At 39.6% G+C, this 21842-nt stretch overlaps 1 protein-coding gene and 1 long non-coding RNA gene across 2 annotated transcripts; one reads left to right on the top strand and one right to left on the bottom strand.

Moving 5' to 3' along the window:
• The first annotated feature begins 12548 nt into the window (after positions 1-12548).
• Positions 12549-14642, top strand: LOC114931137 (uncharacterized). Its single transcript, XR_003819608.2, has 5 exons — positions 12549-12708; positions 12840-12964; positions 13161-13290; positions 13650-13772; positions 14542-14642. It is a non-coding gene; the product is annotated as an uncharacterized LOC114931137 (long non-coding RNA).
• Positions 14643-16296: 1654 nt separating this feature from the next.
• Positions 16297-21547, bottom strand: LOC114929748 (uncharacterized). The gene is made up of 2 exons (XM_085487327.1): positions 19076-21547; positions 16297-18852 (listed from the first exon to the last, which is right to left on the bottom strand). The coding sequence occupies exons 1-2, from the start codon at positions 21545-21547 to the stop codon at positions 16297-16299; spliced, it is 5028 nt and encodes a 1675-aa protein (XP_085343453.1).
• Positions 21548-21842: the final 295 nt, after the last annotated feature.

The following is a 21842-nucleotide window of genomic DNA, read 5'->3' on the forward strand; positions in this document are numbered from 1 at the left end:
CTCGCGCGTCTCGGTACCTTCTTTTCCGCGCCGATCTTTTGCGCATCCCTCGATGATAGGGTCGATGGCGGGGGCCCTAAGGTCTCCCCCCGCCTCCCCCTTTAGCTGAGGTAATTCTTACGCCGGTAATGTATCGCTGGTCGACAGGATTTTCCTCCGGGTTTCTTCCCGCGGCCTCTCTCCTTCGGGAACAAACGGGAGGCTGGCCGGGCCCTCCGTAGTCCCCCTTCAGGATCGGCCCCGTGGTTTATTTGGCTCCCGGAGTCCTCTCGGTATTTATAATATGCCAACGCCTAGATTCTGCGCGAGATATATCAAATTAAACTACGAATATTTGATACTTAACTGCGCGAGGTCCCGCGCTCTCTCTCTCTCTTATGCTCGCTCCATCCTCCTTTCGCGCTGCGGTATTCCGGCATCCTCCTTCTCTCTCTTGCTGCGGCACTCCGGCATCCTCCCTCTCTCTCTTGCTTAACATGTCTCTCTCCGGCCGCTCTCTCGAGCCGTCCTTGTCGCTCTACCTATGAATCGCGTCGCACGCGCATCGACAGGCCGATGCTGCGTGCAACGGCAATTCTCGCAAAAATACGGTAATACAAAATTCAAAAAAACGACGGATCGCACCCTCCCCGAAGTGAGGGGCGCTCCAGGTCTCCGCGGCCTACCCGATCGGGCGTTTTCGCCCTTGTGACGGCGCTCCAAAAGCGTCACGTCACAAAACATTTTTTTTTTTTTTTTATAGTCAGGAAATTTGCCTAAACCAAACTTTGCGTCCTGACCTTTGAGGGAGGGCCAGGAGGCTTCGTGGCGGATTCCCGTCCGTAGTATCCCGAAGGACTAGCGGACGGGGTACCAGCCTAAAACCTGACTATAGCCCCTGGTCTTTGACGGGTATTGTCCACCGCGGAACCGCTAACGCATAACTTCACGGTGGACACCCATGACCTGGTCCTGTTAAGGACGCGTCCCCGGGCAACTTGAGTTGACCCGTCCAATACCCTCACCCCGAGAGGGTAAATAGGGGGGAGCCGGGCTATCAGCTCACCCCCCGGCCATACCCGAGGTCAACGTGCAATGGGATTGGAGCCCCCACTCCTCCCCCTGTTGACCTGGTTGGCGAGGTGACCGCAGCCACCCACCCCACATGAAGTTGACGTCACGGGACGTCACGAACTCAACGTGTACACTACATGTATACACAACCACAGTAATAAATAGAGACCAAGTAAGGGCCACAGGCCCGACTCCTAAAGAGAGCCTACATTAAAAGGCCGACAGGCCGACAGAATAAATAAAGGTGGGGAGAGATGTACACCCCACCTATTGACGAAAGACAAAAAGACCAGAACAAACATGAACTTGGCGTAAGTGAAGGGGCCGCGGAGTTACCTCTCGGCAACCTCCCCGGCACCCAAACACCTATCGCCGCTACCTACTAAACAGAGAACGGACTAAGGACAGAGAACGTAACCGGACCAAAAGTCCCCATATTACTGGGGAATAGCATGGCCGCAGTTCTCATAACAACAGTAGACAATCACGAGTCTGACATCAACTCCGTCGGGGCACAGGAGGAAGCCACGGATGCACCTCTCGATACACTCCGCCGCCCCCCCGCAATCCCCGACGGGCCCGCCCAAGTTATTAACAACGATAAGAATCTGACTAACATGCAGCAAACGAACATGTCAGCCTCAACTAATCGGAGGAAGGTGAGAGGAGAAGAGCCTGAATTCTCCTCTCATCCTCCTCCTTACCACGCATAATACAATTGACAAATTCGTTAAAAGCGATCCACTTTTCCTCTGATACAATAATTTCTTTAATAACGTTAATTAGACTAACAAGGGACATGTCACAACTGTCCGGAACCGATTTGATTCTCCTTGAAATATGTTGTTAAATACACAAATCTAAAAGACACGTATTTTTTTATACGTGCGCAATTTGAGTTTTAAGGGGTGAAACACCCCTTTAAAGAATAACGGTATTTTTCTTTAGGATCAAATATCTGCTAAACTATAAGAGATATAAAGAAAAAACGTACAACAAATTTTAATGGCTTGAAGAGTACTTTAAAGTTATATGAACAAAAATTTTTTTTTTTTTTTTTTTTTTTTAAAAACCCTCACCACCTAATTTTTTTTTTCAAAATTAAAAATTTTGTTTTACCTAATTTAAAGCTTATTTTTTTCCAAATTCAACCATGTGTAATAAAGTTATGTTACGAAATATCATTTTCGAAAATTAATTATAAACGCTCCCGTATATACGCTCATCCGTGCTATGTGCGTAAGTAATTACCGTCGAACAATAAAATATATAAAAAATGTTTTTGTATAATTCTTATTTATGTTTTCTATGTATTTATAACTGCGTATTGTGTATATTTAGATTTAAAAAAAAATTTTTAAATATAATTAATAAGAATTTTTTAAATATACCCCCTGCTTTCTTATTATTTCTTTAATATTTAATTTCTTCTATAAAAATTAAAAACAATTATATTTTATAATAAAATTATTTTTTAATTGAATCTTGCGAATACCAATGTCGCAATATTTGGCATAAACAAATTTTATATCTTACGTTAAATGAATCATAAGATAAGATTATGTGTACGTGTTCCAGATAAGTTATAATTTTTACAATAAAATCTTTAATACGTTAAAATAAATAATAAAATAAGATTATGTGATGACGTATTTCTGATAAGTTAATATAAATTGTTCATGTAGCAGCATAATTCTCACAGTCGGTGTAGTCTTTTCGTTGTAATAATATCTGTGTAAACTGTTCTTTTATTGCAATAGAAAGCAAAATATAACATCTTTGAATATGATTATCAATCCGCTTAACGTTGTTAGACTTTTATTGGTGTCAATAAATTCAATATATTTAACAGAAACGCCAGTAACTGAAGCAGAAGTGGAATTAAAGGAAAACATTAAAAAAATATTACTGGATAGCGTTTTTCATTATAATGGGGTGGAAGTAACGGAAGAAATATATCTCGATTATGAAGAACCTTATAAATTACATAGTTTTAAAATAATTGAAGATGACGAAGAAGCATGGCATGAAGATAGTTTAAATTCTCATCCTCATTGTTCAAATGATGATACAAATTTTGATAGTTCTTATAAAAGACGAGCTGTTGAGTATTGGCGATTTCGGGACACTGATGAAAACAGTAATGACAGAAAAAGGAATCGTCCTCTAAGAGTAGTACAAAATAAATTTAGAAGAGTTTCATCTGAACGTCAGTTAAGGCGATGGGAAGAACAAATACAATCAGGTGGAAGTCGTACAGAAAAATTATCTTACATCTCCAAATTTACACATGATAAATTTACTGCAGCTGTCGAATCAGGATTCATGGTTCATGATATTGATTTAAAAAGATGGGCTTTACAAGCTCAAGAAGAAATAGGAAATTTAAATCCTATATTTAAAGCATCTCACAGTTGGATAGCAAGATTTAAGAAGTCTCACCGAATTGTTTCAAGAAAAGTTACGAAGTTTGTCACTAGAAGAACATTAGAAGATTCTGCTGATTTGCAAAAATCAGCTGATGATTTTCTGGAAACAGTAAAACCTCTTATTGAACAGTTTGGATCTGAAAATATTTACAATTCAGATCAAAGTGGTTTCCAATTGGAACTTCACTCTGGAAGATCATTGTCTAACCAGGGAGAAAAGAAAGTAGAACGTGTCGTGCAATCCATATCATCAACAACCCATTCATATACGATACAACCAATAATATCCTGTAATGGCAATTTGTTGTCCCCTTTATTTATTGTATTAAAAGAAGCTAATGGTAAATTTGGACCAAGAGTACAAGAAAATTTATTTAAAGCAGAAAATGTTATTGTAAAAGCATCGAAATCTGGTAAAATGACATCAGGTATTTTCCTTTTATAATTACTTTTTTTAACAACCTTATTTTATTTAACAATTTAATAAGAGTCATAAAAAAACTATTAAATTAACATTTATATTTTGTACAGATCATTTTAAAATGTGGTTAGAAGAAGCTTATTTCGCAAACATTGGTCCTAATAGCGTTCTTCTTATCGATTCATGGACTGGACATTGCCCCAATATGATTTCGGATTTAACACCTCCTGGAACACATATTACTACTATGATAATACCGAAAGGAACTACAGGGAAAATACAACCATTAGATGTTTATGGATTCAGAATTTGGAAAAATTTTGCTAAAAGATTTTCAGATGCGGTTTTACTGTTGGAAAGTAATATAAACTTACATGAACGAAATAATATAATAAAATTGCAATCTTTGATACATAATCAATTGTCATCCCCACGATATCAAAACTTATTTAAATATTCGTGGTTTAAAAGTGGTTATACGAATGAAAGACCAGACGAATTCGAAAATCCAGTACACTTTAGTTTAGACGAAACTTTAACAAAATGTGATATCGAAGGTTGCAATAATATAGCTGTAGTAAGATGTTCTTGGTGCAAGAAGTCATTATGTTTGAAACATTTTTTTGTCGAATATCATTATTGTAATGTGTATAATGAGTGAATAATATAAAATGCAAATACATTTTTAAAAAAATCTAAATATACACAATACACAGTTATAAATACATAGAAAACATAAATAAGAATTATACAAAAACATTTTTTATATATTTTATTGTTCGACGGTAATTACTTACGCACATAGCACGGATGAGCGTATATACGGGAGCGTTTATAATTAATTTTCGAAAATGATATTTCGTAACATAACTTTATTACACATGGTTGAATTTGGAAAAAAATAAGCTTTAAATTAGGTAAAACAAAATTTTTAATTTTGAAAAAAAAAATTAGGTGGTGAGGGTTTTTTAAAAAAAAAAAAAAAAAAAAAAATTTTTGTTCATATAACTTTAAAGTACTCTTCAAGCCATTAAAATTTGTTGTACGTTTTTTCTTTATATCTCTTATAGTTTAGCAGATATTTGATCCTAAAGAAAAATACCGTTATTCTTTAAAGGGGTGTTTCACCCCTTAAAACTCAAATTGCGCACGTATAAAAAAATACGTGTCTTTTAGATTTGTGTATTTAACAACATATTTCAAGGAGAATCAAATCGGTTCCGGACAGTTGTGACATGTCCCTTGTAAGTGAATCGATCTCAATATTCAATACATTTACTAATCTTTCGCGTTCATATCTCCATGTTCTGCAGGAAACCAGCGTGTGCTCCATTGTGTCATCAACATTGATACATTGCTGACACCTGGGTAACCATCTTTTACCCATTCAATATAAGTAGTGGCCGAAACATCCATGCCCCGTTAAGATTTGCGTGAGATGAAAGTTCACGTTGCCGAAGTCTCTCTGGCACCATTGAGTCAGTACCGGACCAATAGCCGATATAGTAATTTCTCCAGGAGAATCCCGACGTCTAATGGAGATGTCCCATTGGCGCATCATTATGACTTCCTCTTCTTCCTTGATCTCTAAGATACGACGAGGGTTCCAATCCGGAGCATCTCGAAGTTCGATCACACGCAGGTAGACTCTTCTTCTACACGTTGCGGTTAAAGGCCATGGAGGCATTCCAGCAATTAGGCATGCCGCGTTATATGACACCGTACGATAGGCCGATATCACGCGAATTGCAGTCCTTCGTTGCAATGCTCGTAGCATACGTGTCTCTTTGTATGGTGCGACATAATATTTATCTGCCCATACGGGAGCTGCATACATAATGATAGACGTAATAACATTGGCATAGAGCCGTCTCTTTTTGAATAGAGGTCCTCTCAGATTAGGCATTAGCCTAGACAAGGAGCGTAAGATCTTCGACGCCTTTTCCTCGACATAACTAAAATGAGCGCCAAAGGACCACCTACTATCTACCATTACACCTAGGTATTTCATGGTGGTTTTGACTTTAATACTAGAGTTACCGCATGTGATGACCGGCATACTGCGCGGTTTCCTACAACTAAATAGAACGGCTTCTGTTTTAGCCTCGGCGACTTCGAGTTGAATATAACGAATGTGCCGAAGTATCCTAGCCAGCTGAATATCAGCTTTTAATACCGCCATACCAATAGTGTCGGCAGTAGAAACTATCAGGGTATCATCCGCGTAACAAATGACCCGGCAACCAGGCTCCAGCGGCAGATGAAGAACGTCGTCAAAGGCCAGGTTCCAAAGCAAGGGACCCATTACGGAACCCTGCGGAACTCCAGAATCCACTTTCCCTCTACACAGCGCGCCATCCCCATCGAGGTAAGTAATATATCTATCACTTAAGTAGCTGTTGATTATATTACACAGGTAACCAGGAATACTGCGATCGTTCAAGGCCTTACAAATGACTCCCCAGGGGACCGAATTGAAGGCATTCTTGATGTCAAGGCTCACTGCTATTGATACCTTGCCTTCTTCCAACGCCGTCGACGTAAAATGTCTTAGGTTCATAAGAGCATCAACAGTTGATTTGTTGCGCCTAAAGCCGTATTGAAATGGAGACAAATCATAAGCCGGATTTTCTGTGAGCCAATATTGAATCCTATCAACTATGATTCTTTCAAAGGTTTTGCCCAACTCATCCAGTAGGCATATTGGTCTCGCTTTAACTGGAGCGTTAGGACTCGCAACTCCTTTTGGGATCAATACTAGGTTGGCTAATTTCCATTTGGATGGGAAAATACCCAGTCTTAGGCACCGTGTATAACAGGCTGCTAGGATACGAACCAGTGACCAAGGAACAACCTTAAGGGCCGTAGATTTTATTCCGTCGGGCCCCGGTGCGACATTACGGGCCAATCTCTTTTTGAGGTAACTATATACCTCACCTGGGGTCACATCCCATTCCTCAGACCACACAACATCCAAAGGAAAAGAACCGAACCCGAATCTATTCGATGGAAACAAGTCTCCGAGAAGCCTAGACAATTCAGCACTAGAGATGGACCCGGCCAGACTGTTACCAGATTTGCGCAACCGATTAAGGACCAATTTATACGGCAGTCCCCACGGATCAGTGTTTAGGGTGCCCATTAGCTCATTCCACGCAGCATTTTTTGCCTTATTGATAACTATACGTAAGTTTCTCTTCGACACTCTATATTTATCATATAAACTTCTAATACGCACGTCGTTTTGCTTCCTTTTAGCTCGAGTAAGAGCTCGCCTGTCAGTAATAGCTGCTCTCCTAAGGTCGCTAATTTCTTCAGACCACCAATAACAACACCTTTTGTTGTTCTTCTTCGAGCGTGGGGTGGATGCGTTACACGCATCAGCGATGATTCTATTGATCCAATCAACCATAGGGTCCACTGAATTATCATCTAAGGAAGGCGGTGAGTTCAAGCAGCAGTACCACTCAAGGCATTCCACAAAGAGAGGCTTGTCCATTTTCTTGAAGTTCCAGCTATTAGGTGAAAAACTGGATGACGACCGGATACCAAATTGATCACGATATGTAAACGTGATATACACGTGATCAGACAAGGTCTCCATACTGCTCCTAACTTGCCAATCACGTATATCCTTAATCATATTGCAGGAGGACCACGTTAAATCCACAACTGAGGAACCCTGAGGCCGAACACAGGTAGGTTCATTACCTATGTTAGCTAGCAATAGACCATTCGACGACATCATGAGGTCTATAAGCAGACCTCTGCTATCGGTTAACTTCGAACCCCAGTGAAGAGACTTAGAGTTGAAATCTCCACATACCAATACTTTCTTGTAGCACAGTTGTTTAAGTAGACCATCCAACTTGTCAATAAAAGCCTCAAACTCAATTCGAGAGCTATTGGGTGATATGTAACATGATACCACGTAGAAATCAGAGCACTCTAATACAATAATATTATCTATACATATATGCATTTTATATTTAAAGTTACTTTTAGCAATCATTATGGCAGCTGTACCATCTTCGCTATAGTAGCAATTAGCGGGAACACTAGAACCATAAGGAGGCTCAGAAATCACACACAAGTTAATTTTAAGCTCAATAGATTGTTGACGCAAGAGATCTAATGCTTGCCACGACCTATTAAGGTTACATTGTAATATATTAATAACCATGTGTAACAATTTGCGCCGGTTGCCTCTGATTTACACGCTTAGTATTATCGTAGCCATTATTGACTAGGCAAACAAATGATCCAATACGGTGATTGCAACTCTTACCAATATCGGAGCATATAACACAATGGGGGGAGGAAGAACAGTCCCTAGCTTTATGCGCACTGTTACCGCATCGGAAACACGAACCGAATCTATCCTCGGGGGCAGCACAGTTTGTTCGAACGTGTCCAAATCTCCAACATTTGAAGCACTGGACTGGACGTTTTTTCAGTAGCTCGACTCTCGCCGATGTCCAGCCAATACGCAGCCGCCCGACTTCAGCAACAGCAATCGCAGCATTTAGGGGACATTGTACCCATACAATCCCCATGCCATCACGCATAGTTTTGACCTCGCTAATTCCAAAATTTATTGGAGAAAAACAGCTAATCTGGGTCAATTGCTCCCTAATCTCCTCAGTTGAGGTAGAGGGAGCCAGGCCAGTTATTTTTAGCTCTCCACGAGCAACAGGGTTGTCCACTTTAGCGACATCTTGAAGAATCACCTCCAGATGATCCTTTAATTTACTGGCTAACTCAACACCATTAGCGCCAGGAACCTCGATCCTATAACCTCCATTAAAGGCACGACGAATCCTAGTTTCTTGGATTCCTAAGACATCCAGAGAGGTGTTCTTCCTAGCTGCTCCAAGAATGTTCGCATACGAGGCATTTGTACCCGTTTTGCTGGTGAGGGTAACTACAGCAACCTTACGCCTGCCAACCTTAGGCTTACCAATCACAGGCCTGCTATCGCCATCAGGCCGTCGGCCACTAACCACTGTATCCAGAGAGTTCCTGGAATGCCGTCGAGAGTAGGAAGACGAAGGAAGAGGAGGGAAATTTTTCCCCTCTCCCACCGCAGGCATGATCCTCGGAGAAACAGGTTTGTGCTTCACTACTTTAGGGGGAACAACTTGCCTGTTTTCAATAATCCTGATCCCCTTGTCTTGCGAGGTTCTCAGGGGAGGACGAAAAGCCCTATTATCAGGCACCTTAGATTCATTTTTCGTGTTACGAAACACCCTAGACGCTATATAAGATGGGCCGTCTCTGCTTGTAGATGGAGGCGGACTACATGTCAACCCTGCAGTTTCTAAAGCCCGCTCCACAATACTGTTCTCATTCCTCCTTCTAAGATCTACAGAGGGGGATCGGGCCGAAGAAGAGCCAGTATCATCATACTCGGCAATATGCACTCTAGTTTTATTAGCCCTATTTGTTTTAGGCATTTCATTACGACCCTCCTCAAGCGAACTTATCCGTTTCTGCATGTCAGCCATCATATTGTTAACGCGTTTGAGTTCAGCTTGCGTTTCCTCCTCACGCTTTTGCATGTCTTTCATTTGATTCAGGAGCTCCTGGTTCCTACGTCTCAGGTGGTTAACATCGCCCTGAGATTGCACCTTTCGGCTAAAAGCACGCACGACATCCTCTAGCTGCACCAAATATCGTCTCCAACGGCCACTGTACTTACCAGAGAGGTTTTTACTCTTAGTTCGTAAAACCTCCGTCTCATTCAGTAAGGATAAGCCATACTCAGCGACCTCTGCGTTGTTCATAGACACAAGCTCATCAACGCTAATCCTAATATCAACGTTGGATTCACCAGTAAGAGCCGAGTCATCCAATCCAGGCTCGGTATTGCCACTCGTCGTTTTAGGCGGGGAATTCTTCTTCTTCTTCCTAACTATCGTTTTAGAAACATCAGGTTGACTGAAGGAAGGATCCGTCGCAGCAGCAGTATCCATATTATCTTCGTCGTCTGAGATCACCACAGGACTCGATTCGATCAATTGCTTATCACCATCAACAGCCGCAAACCTGCCACTGCGTCTTAATTTACGATGTACTCTGATTCTACCGTAAGAGGGAGAGCCCAGTATTCGCTCTTTGACTGGGCTTGCAGTGGGCTCTTCACCCTCTGGTGTCTCATCGACAGAATCTTGCTCATCAGAGCTCACGAGTGCGCGAAATTTACGACTTCTACCAACTGGAGCGATTAAATCGTTTTCTGGGGATTCGTCAGCCTTACGCTTGGCTGCTTGCTCTGTAGGTGCAACATTCCCTATAAACTCAACAGATGGTGTATTTGAACCAACTCTGCCAGCTTCAGGCGGACCCTCTATTTGTGTACTGCTTACAGGCAGATCAACTGGCGCCTCATTACCTGCCACAGCAGCCTCCGCTCGTTCACAGACCATCTCGCCAGGTCCACTATTGTCCGCGGTAGCCATATTGACCTGCTCGCCCGACGGCAACGAACAGGTCAGCCCCTCATGAGATGACGACTGGGCGGAGCCGGGGACAACAACTCCGCCAAGCCGATCACTGGAGGCTCCGAATTCCTCCTGCGACGGTAAGTTCAAATCTTTGTCAGTTGTGCTAGCCATGTTTGTATATGATAAATTCGGTTTTTCCAAGGGTGTCCTTCCCTTATGCTCATTATCCATAGACTTGCCGGGTTGTCTTATAATAGATCCATCCAGAGTGTTCTTGCCTTCAGAACTAGTTATGGAGCATGAGATTGAGAGAAAATCTTCACCCAATTTCTCAAGCTCGGCCTTCTTATCATTTATCGATCGACCAATAAGGACTAAGGCATCTTCGGTTCTATCCATTTCTAGCATCCTCTCGATGTCGGTAAGTTGCGACTCCATAGCCTCCATAATTGATTGATTCGCAGAAGCCGTTCCATGCGATCCAGATATATTAGAAGTTAGCCTGCTTAAATTTGTGTCAATTCTTTCAGCAGCTGGTGGAGAATTAACTCTTACAGTACTGTCTGTATTAATATCCTTGATAAGAGACTCGTATCTTGCAATCTTGCCCATCAAATAAGATCGCGCATAGAACATCTTACGACCTTGATTGTAAATACATCTAATACAAGCTTCCACATTATTTAATTCTATATTAAGTTCAGTCCGATTTGGTAAATCAATATTACGCAACCTAATTATTGATTTTATTGCACATCCCAAGATCATAGTGGGTGTGAGTTGAGCTTCATGCATTCGTGCTATCATTTCATCGATTGACTCCATATTGCATATGATCATATAAGGATTAACAATTAAGTAACTAAAGTTCGACAATTAAATTTAAGTTTTACAAAGCAGTATAACGAATCTACAGAGATTCCCTTAATGTTACTTAAGCAACATCAGGGATCCATGCAGCATTATTAACACAATAATTTAATATATAGGGAAATAGCGTTTGTATTTATTTATTTATTTAGGGCGTAAAAAACAGCCATCAACCATTCCTCAAAATTAATTGAGGAGGAGAAGCTGCAGAAATCACGCCGCTAATATTTAATAGACTTTAAACTCCAAATCAACAAATATGTAATATATCAGTAACGCAATGTACTAAACTTCCGTATATATCAGTGTGTGCCAAATACTATAATATTAATAATTAATTATCCACTAATAATGATTTATGCGCAAATAACGCCTGAACGCAAAAAGAACAGAAAGTTCAAAGCAATTGTTTAAATCTCACCTTTCCCTAGATATGGGGGCACTTATTGGCGTAATTAAGCTCTTAACATAAACTCTACAATCAACTAAACATCAAAATACCATTCCAGTACTAGAGATCAATTCTATAGCAAGAAAAAACGCAAAATATAAAATTTAGTAAATTTCTCCCATATCTAGTAACCCCGACGAAACATAAAAGGTATAACGAATTGCGCTTATAATATCATGTATAAATTGCTAAACTAACAAAATGTATATAAGATGTAATTATTTACTAGAGATTGATCAATTATGCATTATATTATAATGCTGCTTTAGCGTTAAATCACTTGCGTATTGAGGAGATACGCAAAAATATAAAATCTAGTAAATTTCCCCTATATCTAGTAACCTAGACAAATACTTAAAGTATAGCAAGTAACGCGTATAATATTATGTATATATTTACTAAATCGAGAAAAATGCATATAAAATGCAGTTATTTAATAGAAACTATCCAATTTTGTAATAAAATACTACTTTTGGTATAGTAATCGTTTATATAACGAGGGAAAACACTAAAGTACAAATTTAGTGGATTTCCCATATATCTAGTGACTTGGACGAAGTATTTGAGGCATAGCGAGTTACGCTTATAACATTACATATATAATTGTAAAATTAAGCAAAATACTTATAAATGTAATTATTTAATAAAAATTAATCAAAAAATTAATCAATTACGTGATCAAATACTACTTTGGTATTGAAAATCACTTATATAACGAGGAAAACGCAGAAATACAAAAATTCAGTGAATTCCCCTATATCTAGTAACTTGGACAAAGTGTACAAGTCACGTCGAGTTGCCTATCTATGTCACGCTCAATGATTGTACCAAAAGCTTGGGTACGGAGTACGCTCGCAATACAATAGATGGCGCGTCGATGTCCGTTTGCCACATTTATTATTCCCAAGAGAGATTCACTCAGGAGAGAGAGTTCATAACCTCAACGCTACGAGTGACACTTCGACAATGCAATAAACCCAGGGATGCACCTTTGAGTAATTATATTAACGCAGTAGCATACAATAGGTGCAACACGAGGTAATATCATTTAAATATCAATATTAATAATGATAATAACCAACCCCCAATTAACACAGCAAATGCATGTTATATCAAATTTAGCCAAACCTATTATGTTGTTATTGTTTACTTAATATATTTTTCCTGAGGGTTCGTCGGATATCCGCAGTATAATAAGGAAAACACCTCCTTCACGTGGAGAGGACAGTGTATAACCTCAAAAGGACACCGTTACATACCATCACATAATAGACATCAGAGTTAATCATTAATGGTAAGATTAGACCTCATATAATCAAAATCAAAATATATACTCTAAGCACTATAAGCTTAATAAAATGTCAGTTCACTGTGAGACAACCACTTAATGATTAATTATCACTGGGATAGCTTGTGGCGGTTAATGCCACATAATCACAGCTTTATTAAATGTTATTAAATAAGTCATTAATTATATTTGTATGTTTCAGGTATGCATACAACAATTTGTAGGTGCTATTAAGGTCGCCAGATATCAAAATTGTCACAGGATAAGATATTATGACGCATACCTTGCTGCGGTGAGAGCATTGTTCATCCAAATTCAGTATATTCAGTAACGTAAGCATTCACTATCAATTCAATAGTTGAGGTTGTCCTATTATACTATTATTTAATACCAAAACTACATAACTTTAAGTTATTTCGGTGTAAATTGTAAATTTAAGTTAGTAATAATGGACTCTAGTATTTATTGGTATGCGCTTATATAAAAATTCTATTAATCGTAGCACATATTACTAAAGTTAACACATTTAGAGTGATTATTACACATATTTAAGTTTTGACTAAATAACCTTAATGTTTAGCATCTATTCCACATTATTACAAGGAACAACTACATAATATATAATTACGTACTATGTTGTGCATTATTAATAGAAGGTCATTATTAACGCTTATATTTATTCTAATTCTAGGAAACAGTCCTGATTGATGTGTCGTCAATTGACTCAGAAGGAAACACACACCTGAGCATCAACATATAAATGCGGACAAGGAAGATCACACTCCTAACACATCACATGGACCAATAATGCAATGTAAGAGTCTGACATTTGTCAGAAGTCACTTGTAAGATAGTTAGTTTATCCTATGTAATGTACAATCAGAATATCTTCAAAAATATTAACTTTTGTCCACTTTAAAGTAGTTAGGTATTTATTCGAAGTTTAAAATTTTATATTATCCATGATTTAGAGTTTAAATCATATAATTTTTCACAACGTGTAGAATATTATTTTCTCAACTCATATTTTTATCTGTATGATCACTTATTTAAGATTTAGTATTATTATAGAATTCACAAACAATAAACTTATAGTATCAGCATATATAGTTACTTTTAGTAAAAACATACTTTACTAATTGATCACGTGTTGAATACCATACGTATTCCACATCACTGTATCAGCAATCAGCAATTGATTATTGTGTATAATAAATGTATCTATCTTTACTCGTAGTATATTATTTACTTCAAGATAAGCTGTTTCAAATATTATTAATAATAGCTAAGATGATTTGAAATTAATATCGTAAAATAATTAGTGTTTAATAACACATAAGAAATGGTTGTTCCACTTGCAAATTTTATGCTATTTAATAATATCCGGTTATCGTAATACTTTTAACTCAGTTTTAGATTAATTAGGAAAATTATAAACTTAAACATTACTAGTCGATGTTATTGTAGGAACAGTTAATAACTATCAATATTTGATATAATATAAAGTTACGCAGCGAAACACGTATGATTATTGTTTAAGTATCACATGTCAGTCACTTATATGTATCCATGCATTTATGCAGGCACAACAGTGTATGAAATGTCGACAACCGACTAAAGGCACACAATTGAGGCACCAAGCATGAGTATAAGGAATACAGTACCGTAATACCCCACACGTGCCAATAATGTAAGAATTTTAGTGTCAGTCTATGACTATTTGTAGAAATAGAATTTATAACTTATATTAGATAATAATATAGAACTTGACGTTTCAATTTGTTCCGGATATACTTAGGGAGTTGGTGGACTTTTATAAAATATAATAACAGAAATTTATTGTGAGAGAAACATACTATCAACTTTACTCATTATGATCAAATCTTCACATATATATATATATATATTAACGCTTAAGGAATATATTAGATATTATATCCAATTAATAAGTCACTGTTACATGTAGAAAACAGAATATCTGAACGGTATATAGAATTTCATTTAATTCAGTCAAACATAAATGTCTTAAAGATATGATAATTTCATGACGTCAAATAAAATATAAGGATTAGACATATATAAAACATGACATCAAATCAAACATAAATATTAAACATATATATATCAAGACGTCAAATCAAACATAAGTATTAAACTAATTTAAATCAAGACGTCAAACCAAACATAAGTATTAAACACATAAAAAAGCAAGGCGTCAAATCAAACAACAGTATTAAACATATATAAATCAAGACGTCAAATCAAACTTGAGAATTAAACATATATAAATCAAGACGTCAAATCAAAACATGAGTCTTGGTGAGATCAACAACCATAAGTGACGTTAGTATTTTATAAACATATAAAATTAGTACGTTAAACCAGACAAAAGGTATCGTAGCAGCGAATAGATTCAATACGTTAAATAGATGTGAATGACTTTAGTATCCTGGCTAGGCCAATCTTAATAGAATCCTGGCTAGGCCAGTCTTGAAAGAATCCTGGCTAGGCCAGTCTTAATAGAATCCTGGCTAGGCCAGTCTTAAAAGAATCCTGGCTAGGCCAGTCTTAATAGAATCCTGGCTAAGCCAGTCTTGAAAGAATCCTGGCTAGGCCAGTCTTAATAGAATTCTGGCTAGGCCAGTCTTGAAAGAATCCTGGCTAGGCCAGTCTTAATAGAATCCTGGCTAGGCCAGTCGTGAAAGAATCCTGGCTAGGCCAGTCTTAATAGAATCCTGGCTAGGCCAGTCTTGAAAGAATCCTGGCTAGGCCAGTCTTAATAGAATCCTGGCTAGGCCAGTCTTGAGAGACTTGTTACCTTGTCGAATCCTTTTAATTAAGAATACGAACGGTTCTTTTTCTTTCCTCATCAGGCGAACTCAAGGGAATTTGTCCTCCAAACCAAGAGATATGTCCCATCTCATAGTTAACCTTAAAAGGTTCCAAAGCGTCCAAGCTCGTAGTTTTCCAAAAGAATTATATATTCAAATCAATCTCTCCTCAATGTCTGAACCGAACGGAAACCTTTTTATCACTGAACTTAAGCGTCTCCACGGACAGTAGAGAATCGACCAACAAGGATTCCTAAGCAACGATACACGTTTGTTTTTTTTTTTTTTTTTTTTTTCAAGAGAGGATCGCGAACAGAAGCCGACTCGGCTTAGCGGGACGACGAAGGAAGAGGCTAGCGCCTCAAGCGTTCGTCTTAGGCACTAACGGCCTCTCGTAGCGCCTCTTCTTCCGGCGCGCTACGCGTCACTCGCGGAGGCGAATAAGACGCGAGAATTCAAACGTCAGAGAGTTTCCCAAACATTACCGCCCGCCTTCGTTAACTCGGCTTAACGAACCAACAAAGGATCTTGGTGTATGGGCAATGGGCAGAGTTTGACGACGGGTCGTTTCAACATGGTAGTTTGAGTCTTTACCGTGACTACTCGAGTAAGGCCGTCTTTTCCGGGATGTGTGTCAACGATCCGACCTAGAGGCCATTTGGAAGGTGGATACCTTTCGTCGACTACTAGTACCATATCTCCGTTCTTCAAAGAGGGTGTCGGATGACTCCATTTAGAGGTGTCGTGAAACCGTTGAAGACATTCTTTAGACCATCGGGACCAGAAACTTTCCAGCATTTGTCGTAACAATTGCCATCTGGATAGGCGTGACAAATTAATGTGTTCAAGCGAAGGCTCTGGTAGAACTGTAGGTGCGTGTCCTAGGATGAAATGTCCAGGTGTTAATGCGGCTAAGTCTTCTGGATCGTCAGAAAGAGGAGACAAAGGTCTTGAGTTCAGAACCGCTTCGATCTGAGTTAAAAGTGTTGTCATTTCCTCGAAGGTAAGCAAGTGATTACCAAGGACTCTCTTTAAGTGGAACTTAACCGATTTCACGGCTGCTTCCCACTTGCCGCCAAAGTGAGGAGCACTAGGCGGGTTGAAATTCCATTGTGTTCCGTCTTGGGTGAGTAGGGAGGCCAATTGTTTATGTTCTTGAGATGCTTCAGAGAGTAATTTCTTTAGCTCCGTGTCAGCTCCTATCAAATTAGTACCGCAATCACTGAACAAGTTAACGCAGATTCCTCGTCGAGCAGTAAACCTTTTATATGCTGCTATAAAGGCGTCAGCGGAATAATCTGAAACAAGTTCGAGGTGTGTTGCTGATGTGGCAAAACAAACGAATACGGCAATGTAAGCTTTGTACTGCCGCGCATTTTTTCCTCTCCAGGTCTTGATGAGAAGGGGGCCAGCGTAGTCAATTCCGGTGTTGATGAATGGGCGTGAAGTCGGTGTTACTCGTTCAGGCGGAAGCTGTCCCATGAGCTGTTGCGCTCTCTTTTGTTTGTATCTTGTGCAAATGACGCAACGCAGGATAAAATTTTTTATCGGCAACCGACCTCCAATGATCCAGTAAGAATCTCGCAGGAGGGTTAACGTTACTTGTGTACCTCCGTGGCAAGTTCTCAGATGAGCATCTTGGATAATGAGCTCCGTTAATGGCGATTGCTTTGGGAGGATTAGAAGATGTTTCCTTTCTGGAGGTAACGTTGAATTCTGAAGCCGACCACCCGTTCTTAAGAGCCCGGATGCGTCAATGTATGAAGTCAATTTGGTGAGTGGGTTCGACTTAGGAAGGAACTCTCCTCGTGATAAAAGCTTGATTTCATGAGCGAAGTGTTGCCGTTGAATGCTGTTGATCCAATAGAGTTTAGCGGACTCTAATTCAGTCGTGCTGAGGAGTTCTCTTGGACTAATTTTGATCCGTTTAAATCGTTCAACTGCTCTCTGACACACAGCCGTAATGCGTAAGAGCTTATTGAGATTGGAATATCTTGTTAACAAGTCCCATGGGGGTTGCGGTTCAATGGTTATGAGTGAATAAACTTTGGTGGGTCTTTCTTCAAGATTATCCGAGGTAGCAGTTGAAGGGAAGCAATCTGGCCAACAATCAATCGATTGTGAAAGCCAACATGGTCCTTTCCACCAGATGGTTTGGGACGCGAGTTTTGATGGCGACAAACCTCTGGTGGCGAAATCAGCTGGGTTCTCCTTGCCGGGAACGAATTTCCACTTAGCTTGAGGTAGTGTTTCTTGTATTTGAATTACACGATTTTGAATAAAATCTTTCCATCGGGATGGATGGTTCTGAATCCAGGTTAGAGTGATGGATGAGTCCGTCCACAAGTAAATAGGAACGTCCTTCAAGTTGAGAATATCACGGACGTGCGTGGTTAGTTTGGTGAGAAGTACTGCTCCTGATAGTTCTAATCTGGGAATGGTAAGACGCTTCAAAGGCGCTACCTTCGTTTTAGTGGCAATTAGGCAAACGTTAATCTGGTTTTCAAGGTTCACGGTTCGGAGGTAGATTACTGCTGCGAAAGCTTGATTAGATGCATCGCAAAATCCGTGTAATTGAACTTGATTATCCGATTTGATGCCAAGCCAACGAGGAATATTGATGAATTTGAGGTCTTCTAATTCCTCAACGAAAGTTATCCACTGATTTGCCAAAGTGCTTGGTAACAACGCATCCCAATCGAGTTTGTTGATCCACAATTCTTGAATAAGTATTTTGGCTTTGATGATTACAGGTGAGAGTAGTCCAAGCGGATCGAAGAGCTTAGCAATCGTGGATAATATCGTTCGTTTGGTGATAGTGGCCGTAGAAGGTCGATCTAGACTAAATTGAAAGTAGTCGGCAGTAGGCTTCCACTGTAGACCAAGTACTGCTACACAGGAGTCCAAATCAAAAGGTATTGGATCCGGATTTCTCAACCGTTCTGGTGGTAGATGATGGAGTACATGAGCGTGATTACTAGACCACTTTTGTAGCGGGAAGCCGCCCGCCTTGCACAACTGGTTAAGTTGATTGATGATTTCATGGACCTTCACCAATTGATTCTGCTCCTCCGAAAATGTCGTCGATATATCGTCCGTGTTTTAGGCAAGGAACTGCTGATGGAAAATTGGTTCCCTCATCTTCAATAAGCTGAGTAATGGTACGAAGCGCTAAATAAGGCGCGCAAGCCAATCCATAAGTAACAGTGGTGAGCTCAAAAGAGTTGACATCCTTGTCTGAATTCGACCATCGGATGCGTTGAAATCTCCAATCGTCGGGGTGTACTTGGATTTGCCTATACATCTTTTCTATATCAGCAGAAAAGACGTATTGGAATTGCCGAAACCAAATAAGAACGTTGAATAAATCCACTTGAAGCTTTGGGCCTGTATGCAATATCTCATTTAGAGAAATTCCGGATGTTGTACGACTTGATCCATTGAACACGACTCGTAGTTTCGTAGTTGTACTACTCTCCCTCCACACTCCATGATGAGGAAGATAAAAATTGGGAGGTAAAAGTTCTTCATTTACATAGGTTATTAATTTCATATGCTGGAGGTCTTCATATTCCCTCATAAATTTGAAATAGGCTTCCGCATATTTTGCGTTCACTTGAAACCGATTTCGCAGAGAATCCATCATTCTTGAAGCTCGATTATAAGAGTTTCCTAAACGTTGAGGAGGCTTCTTGAAGGGCAGACGCACCACATACCGTCCTTGATCGTTCCGAGAGTGGGTATCTTTAAAGTGTTGCTCACATTGTTGATCTTCCGGGGAGATGAAGGATTCTTGGCGTGCACCAATTTCTTCAAGTTGCCAAAAACGATGGAGAAGGTCATATAAGCGGGAATCCATTGAAATATGGTAACTTCGCATAGAACGATTCGTCGATTCCGATGAAGCGGGGCCGGAGAGGATCCAACCAAACGAGGTTAATTGTGCAATAGGCGTATTCGGCGGACCTTTGATTAAACCGTCCTTAATGATCTGAGGGTAACAATTGGAACCGATGATTAGATCAATCGAACTGGGAATTCCATATTGAAAATCGGCTAAAGGCAATCCATCCAGATGTGACCAGGATTCTCCGGAGACTTTACTTGACGGGATCGAACTCGTTAAGCTAGGGAGAATATGCGCTGATATGTGGAATTCTTCTGATGAATCATGGAGAGAAATAATCTTGAAAAAAGTGATGCCACGAGTCTTGTTAGTAGAATGTTCCCCGACACCTATCAGGGAAATACTTGATTTGGAGCGAGGAAGCTTGAGAGCTTGGACAATTTTTTCCGAAATGATGTTGATCTCCGATCCTTGATCTATAAGGGCTTTGATCTTCATGATACGTCCATTTTCGTTGGCAATTAACATTTGAGCGGTGGCGAGAAGAGTGCACATAGACGCCTGATTAGCATGTACAGCGGCATGCAATACTTGCGAGGGAGTGGTCTTGCCTGAAGTTTCGGTGGATGGTTTAACCAATGGGTGTTTAAATTGACTTTCCATCTTGGGAGGTGTTTTTTGGTGAATCGTAGTGTGGTGCTTCTTACCACACTTAAGACATCGTCGAGTTGATTGACATTTTGAAACTCGATGTTTCCCCAAACAATTGTAACATAATCCTAGCTTTGTGATTAGAGAGTGTCGTTGCTGCGTAGTTTGAGAGGTATATTGAGGGCAAACGCTCAAGAAATGTTTGGCAGAGCACACGATACCTGAGGAGAATTGTGAGCCATTAATTTTCTTTTGAATCTGATGATAGGCCTTAACTGCTTGCGATGGGATTTTCTTTTTTATTGGCAAGTTTTGCGAATTTTCAAAGGCCTGCAAAGAGAGAAGGCGAGTAACAAGAAACTCACACAGATGTTTCCAAGTCGGAGGTTCTTTTGTGGAACCGAGATGATGCTCCCAGACTTTAACGGATTCGGCATCCAGCCTTTGAACGGTTAGGAACACTAGAAAATCATCCCAGTGTTCAACTGGGCGTTGTAGCGTCTCTAGTGAGCGATAAATTTGCATGATGTTGGTGTAAAGACGCTCGAGCTCACTGGAGGATTCCTTCGCGATCTTCTTGAGGGAGAGCAACGATTGAATTGCTGAATTTACAAGTAGTCGTTTGTTTTCATAAAACGAGATCAGATCGGTCCAAGCCTTTTGGAAATTATCCGCAGTAAGAGCCGTGTTCTTGAGGAGATAAGCTGCAGTGCCAGTCAGACTGGCTTTTAAATATTGCAACTTTTCGACCGGACTTAGGCTTATATTTCCAATAATGATGGAAGAAAATAGATCTTTGAAGGACATCCATTCGGAAGCATTTCCACTGAATTTCGGCAGGTCGATTCGAGGGAGTATTGTGTGATGAGAAACAGCCAGTTGGTTAGATACAGGTTGAGAGAGAGATTGAGTTGAAGATGTCCTTGGAATAGTAAAATCCGAGTCGTGATGAGCGTTCATCTTGTCCAGAGAGTCCAGATATTGCTCATACGTTCGAGCATAGCAATCCTCTTCAAAATAAGTGTGATTTCGAATCAACTCGTTGTCTTCTGTACTGAGCTGATTGACAGCTACAATAACTGCTTCATGAACAATAGAGAATTTTTCCCAATTCTCATTTAAAGCTGTAACACGAGCTTTAATCAGCCTTGAAGTGATGTCAGTCGTTGGAATTTTATTGAAGCTTTCAATTGCTTGAAAGATCAGGGCACTCAAAGATATCTGCTGCTCGATGCGAGCTTCCACGTGAGAAATCCTCATGATGCTTGAAGATAGATTATCGGTGGTATTAATCCTTTGATGGTATTTCCAATTCAACCAAATTATCCAGTTCTCATATAAAATCCGGCTTACATAAATATCTGGCTCACCTAAGTATCCGGCTCGAAGGACCAAATGTTCCGGATATACTTAGGGAGTTGGTGGACTTTTATAAAATATAATAACAGAAATTTATTGTGAGAGAAACATACTATCAACTTTACTCATTATGATCAAATTTTCACATATATATATATATATATTAACGCTTAAGGAATATAATAGATATTATATC

The sequence above is a fragment of the Nylanderia fulva genome, unplaced genomic scaffold, assembly GCF_048542155.1.
Source record: "Nylanderia fulva isolate GAGA-0341 unplaced genomic scaffold, ASM4854215v1 Scaffold533, whole genome shotgun sequence".
Lineage (NCBI taxonomy): Eukaryota > Metazoa > Arthropoda > Insecta > Hymenoptera > Formicidae > Nylanderia > Nylanderia fulva.